We start from the raw sequence: 5,243 nt of genomic DNA, 5'->3' as shown, positions 1-5,243 counted from the left end.
CTGCACTGGGGAGCACGAGGTGTCAAGAAATGGAAAGCAGAGCCACTGCTGCTGTGGGGGAGCCGGCAAACACATTTTCATGTGGGATGCAGAGAATAAGGCATCTGATCACCCCCTTCTTCCCCTCCGCCTCCCTCTCAGCCCCCAGCGCAGCTGCCAGGGCAGAGAGGGTTGGGACTTTTCTTCCCTCCGACCTCCTTCCAAAGGACATCTGGGCTTCAGACCTGCCTGTGCATCACTCTGTTTGCTAGTAATTGCTACTGCTTGCACTGGACCAGGAGCAGAGCCTGGGTGGAAACAGAGCACAGTGACCTTTTTTACTGCTGGGGCACCATGGCCCGATAGGCTGGGGGCAATGGGAGTGAACTGGTGGGGGTAGGGGAGCCTGGGGAGGGGGATTAGCTTCCTTAACTCCTGCTGTGCCGAGCACTGCAAAGCAGTGCCGCCGGTATGCTGGCAGGGACCTGGATGAGGGCACACATGGATGTCCCATGTTGGGATGCATGGTACGGACGGCTCATGTGGATGTCCCCAGGCCTCCAGCTCATGTGCAGAGGGGTCCAGCATGGACAGGGAGAAAGCTGAGTCCTGGGAAATCCTCCCCTCCACCTGCCCTGGGTATCTGTCCCCACTCCATCCCATCAGTGTGGCACTGTGGGTGGGCACTGGCTGTCCCTTGGCAGCCTGTTATCATTCCAAGCAGGCTGATGGGGGTATGTGGCCACAGAAGGGAATGGGATCCCACACTGTCCTTAGCAAACTGTTGGATGAATTACTGAGTTTAAGGACATTTTCTCATTTCTTTCCCTCGCTCTGAGTTTTTTTGGGGTTTGGGTGGGTTTGTTTTTTTTTTTTTTGTTGCAATGCTAATAGCTCTGCATTGCACTGGCTACTGATCCCTCATTAATCTGGGCAGCGCTTCACAGCCAGCCAGAGTGACTTTTGGCAGGTGCACAAAGACAGGCAGTGACACGCAGACACCCCCCGGCCAAAAAAATTACCATGCACAGCCTTCCTCCAACTTTTGTCTCTATGTGGCGGGGACGCAGATTAAAGAATTTCTCCCTCTGTCTTTGATGCTGTGTGTCCATCCGTCCCCCCATGACCTCCCCAGTGTGTCCCCACCCGGTTCTCCCTGTCTCTGGCCAGTTGGACCCAGTCCCCATGTGCTTTCCCATCTGCTGTTGCACTTCTGTGCTAAAAAACATGCCCCCCAACCCTGGGACTTTCTCACCCAGCATAGCAAAAGGTGGATGTGTCCCCCAGCTGCCCGGGTCAGAATTGCTGCACGCAGGCATTGTGTATGTGGGGGGAGATGGATGCTGTCATCTATGACTTTTGGTCTGTTGTCTAGAGAGCAGCTTAGGGTCCCTTCCAGCTCCTGCAAGGAAGGTCTTCCAGGTCCTCAACCTGGGTCCTGGGGGACCATCCTCCCCACACCCCCCCAGACAAGGCACACCCTTGACCTCGTTGTGCCTGTGACACCCCATCTGCAAACACTGCAGCTGGCTGCAGCTGGGGAGAGGCAGGAATTGCTCCCAAGGGGAAGTGCTCTGCTGGGGGGGCTCTTTGGGCTGAAGAAGTGCTCTTTGTGGAGCAGCAGCTGGGCCAGGTCAGCAGGACCTCAGTGGGGCTGGGCTGCCTGCAGCCTGCTTGCTGTGGGGCTCAAGGAGCAGCCAGGGGGCCTCAGAGAATGCTGAAAGACCTGGAGAGACCCACACACCACCTGGATAATCCTAGCATCTTTCCAAGCCTTGTGCTCGTTCCTCGCTTCCAAGGCATCACTGGCCCAGCCAAGCCAGGAGAAACAGGCTTGCAGAGGGCTGGCAGCTCACCCAGCAAGGTTTCATTTAACTTAATTGTCATTAGGAATTAATTGAGTTTGATCACCTTGGCATTGCCCTCCAAATTGGTGGATGCTACCAAACAGGTCTGGGCTGATCCCATCCAGACGAGTCCCTGCTGTGTGCATGTGCACCCTATCCCACTGTGCCCACAAGTGGCACAGCTGTAAGCAATGACCAGAGCTGGTAGCAGAGGAATAAATCCCAGGGCCTGGGTGGCAGGGACGTGTTCATCTTGCCACAGCACTATGGGGAGCTACCCTGCCAAGCGTGGTGCTTTGTGCAGACCAGGTGATCCACAGGCTGTGGGTCTCCTGTCCTGCCTGCCCATCCCTGGGTCCCCCGACACCACACATTAGAGAATGCACCTGTGTCCTGCTTGAGGGACCAACATCCTCCTCATCTTCTTTTCCCCATCCTTCCTTCTGCCCAGACATCATAGGATTTCAGTTTTCACATAATCCCATCATAAGTGAAATGGTCCAAAGCACTTCTCCTGCAGCATGGGTCGTGCCTAGCCCAGGGATGGGACCAACCCCGTCCACCCCCAGTATAGACTGTGCTGGGGCCTGCAACCTGCTAGGCAGGACTGCTCTAAGCCTGACTCCGTTGTCCGGACAAGAGTCTGCATCTGTGACTCCAGGGTTGCCTCTCAGTCTCTTCTGTGTGCTGGAAACTCACAAGGACCCTACACAGAGCCCCACCGGGGCCACTGCACTCATCTTCCCCCTGTGCCAGGCTCCGTGCAGCCAGGCTCTGACCTCAGACCCCCTTGGCAGACACTCCAAGTAGCCACCCCCATGGCAACAGGTCAGATCCAATGGTGAGACTTATGGCATGATGGAAATGTGCCCCCTGGATGACAGGGATAGCTAATGGTGGTTTACGGCTTAGACACGTCTCAGCTTGGCACAAGCCCTGCAGTGAAACCACCAGTATCCCCTTTTTGCACCCCAGTGGCGCCGTGTGAGGAGAGGCAGGGCTTGGCTTCCCCACATCCAGCCCCAAAATCTGGAGTGGTGAGACAGACGCGCTCGCCTTTCTCCGTGCTGCTCCCCTGCTGAGGTTTGGTAGCAGCTTCACGCCTTGTGGGCGGCAGGAGGCCCTTTGCTCCCCCGATGGGGGACTGGCTGGGCCTGCCTCCAGATGTGCTCCAGCTGTGGGGCTCCTCTGGGCTTAGGACAGGTGGCATGAGCAGCTGCTAGCTCAGAGCCCAAGAGTCCTGCTGTCCTGGGTGGCAGGTGAGATGCAGCCTGGGGAGAAGCAATAGGGAAGGCAAGGCTCTCACCTGGAGCAAGAAAGCAAAAGTTTCCCCCTTCCCTGGTAGGGATCCCCCAGAGCAGCTGTAAAAGCCTGAGGGATGCAGTTTGTGTGCCAAAGAGATTATATCTGTGGTGCGTGCTGTACTGGGGGAGACTGGAAAAGGGATGTTTTTTTCTCAGGGTGGATTCCTGCTTTTCAGGAACTCCTGCAAGCAGTGGGGTGATGAGATTAAGCACACTGGCCACTGGTCAGGCCATCATGCACATACCTGGGGTACACACCATCCCTACAAGTGTAAAGCTACAGTGGCAGGGCAGCCTTGTCCACAGGTGTATTGGCCCAGGTGCCCCCAGCTGATGGTGCAACTTTTCTCTCTGGGCTTTGGGATGTTATCAAGAACCAGGCAGAAGTTTTTGGCTCTATCTTGCTCCTGTCATTGAACTGAGTTCTTAATAAAGCTCAGCTGTTGGTGCTCCTGGAGCAGTGGGATCCTGCGCCTGATCTTCTCCTGTGTGGCTGGGGAGACATGGAGGACCCCGCATGAAGTTCTGCCTACCCATGAAGTGCTGCTTGTTTTGCACGAGCATGAACCCCTGGCCAGGCACTGGCACTCACAGATGGGCTGTGTCAGACCTGCACTATCCCTTATCCCTCCTGCAGCTTTATTATCAACACGCGTCTGGAGAGAAGATGGTTTGTCAGTCAGGGCATGGGGGGAAGACAAGAGGTGCCCTTAATGTCCCCCATAGCATGCAGTGGCAGCTCAGGGTAGGGTGTGAAGTTGTCACGGTGTTGGTCCTCAGCCTCAGAGACCGGGAGGAGGAGATCTCACACACAGCCTCTGTGGGATGCTCCTGCCTTGGTGCCCTCCATGCCCTCGGGACCCTGAGGCCAAACCTGGCTCCGTCCCTGGAAGGTCACTTGGGTGCTTAGCCCTCCTGTTCTCTCAGCCAGGTGTGCTTGCTCACTGGTGGCTGTGCGATGGGATGCATTTCTGCTGAGGACCTGTGTCCCCCTGTCCTTCAGCCAGGCTCCAAGAGGATCAGAGACCCCTTGGAGGCATGGACACAATCTGGCGTCAAACCATTGCACCAGCAGCCACATCCCCATGAGGATGGTAGGACCTCCCATGGGCCAGACAGCAGTGACAACAGGACAAAGGGAATTTTTCTAGGAAAGGTCCAAGGGTGCAGCCAGAAGGATGCAAGCCAAGCCCACCAGCAGGCAGAGAGGCAGAGTCGACAAAGGTGTGCTCATGGGGGGAGCCTCCTCCCAGCACTAGCAGTGATGCCCAGAAAGCATGTGTTCACACCCCAGCTGCTGCCCTGGATGTCCAGCTCCCAGCCACCCTAACAGGTTGGAGCGGAGCCTGCTGCACATCTGCTAGTTTCTGGTGACCTCTAGAGGAAGATGCTCTGCTCCAGCACCGCGAGTTTGGGAGCAGGACAGGGTCTCACCAGACCTTTGGCTTAGTGGCAACTGGAGCATTCCTCCCTGCATCCCTGTCCTAGGCTCATGCCTCTGCCCAAAACCCCGTGGCACTTCCCAAAGTGCTGCAGGAGTCTTGTTATCATCCTCTAGCCAAGGAGGATGCTAGTAGTCTACATGCTGGTAGTCTTACATCTGGTGCTGGGGATTCCTGTGACTGACCTCTCTCCTCCCTGCTACTGCCCTCAGGTTGAGCTATCGGATGGAACATCACACACCATCACCGATGCCTATGCTGGTAAGGAGTACATCATCCAGGTGGCGGCCAAAGACAATGACATTGGCACGTGGAGTGACTGGAGCGTGGCTGTCCATGCCACCCCCTGGACGGAGGAGCCCAAGCACCTCACCACGGAGGCCCAGATCACAGGTGAGACCTCCCTCCCTGTACGAACAGGCTGTGCCCACAGCGGGGGGAACCCAGGAGCCCTGTCTGAGAGTCTCCCTTGTCCAGCTCCATGCAAGTTTTGTCCCCAGCCAAGGAGATTCCCCCAGCCCCCCAGAGGCTGCAGCCCTTCACCCTACACTTCACCACCCACCCATGGCCCTGGCTCCAGGTGCAGCCATGGCCTGAGGGGTGCTGACTCAGCTCACCTGGCTCCAGCATCCTCCTCACTTGGGGTGTGACAACGAAGCTGCAAGCAGGTG

At 56.8% G+C, this 5,243-nt stretch overlaps 1 protein-coding gene across 1 annotated transcript in view; it reads left to right on the top strand.

The window, feature by feature from the left end:
- Positions 1-5,243, top strand: part of CNTFR (ciliary neurotrophic factor receptor) — a gene marked incomplete at its 5' end in the record, with an annotated part of 22,470 nt that overhangs the window by 15,459 nt on the left and 1,768 nt on the right. The window contains one exon of the mRNA XM_010134210.1: positions 4,785-4,965. Coding sequence (XP_010132512.1) covers positions 4,785-4,965 — 181 coding nt within the window. The remainder of the gene's footprint in view (positions 1-4,784; positions 4,966-5,243) is intronic.

This window comes from Buceros rhinoceros, unplaced genomic scaffold (assembly GCF_000710305.1).
Source record: "Buceros rhinoceros silvestris isolate BGI_N320 unplaced genomic scaffold, ASM71030v1 scaffold16904, whole genome shotgun sequence".
Classification (NCBI taxonomy): Eukaryota; Metazoa; Chordata; class Aves; order Bucerotiformes; family Bucerotidae; genus Buceros; species Buceros rhinoceros.
This window is presented reverse-complemented; position numbering and strand designations above follow the sequence as displayed.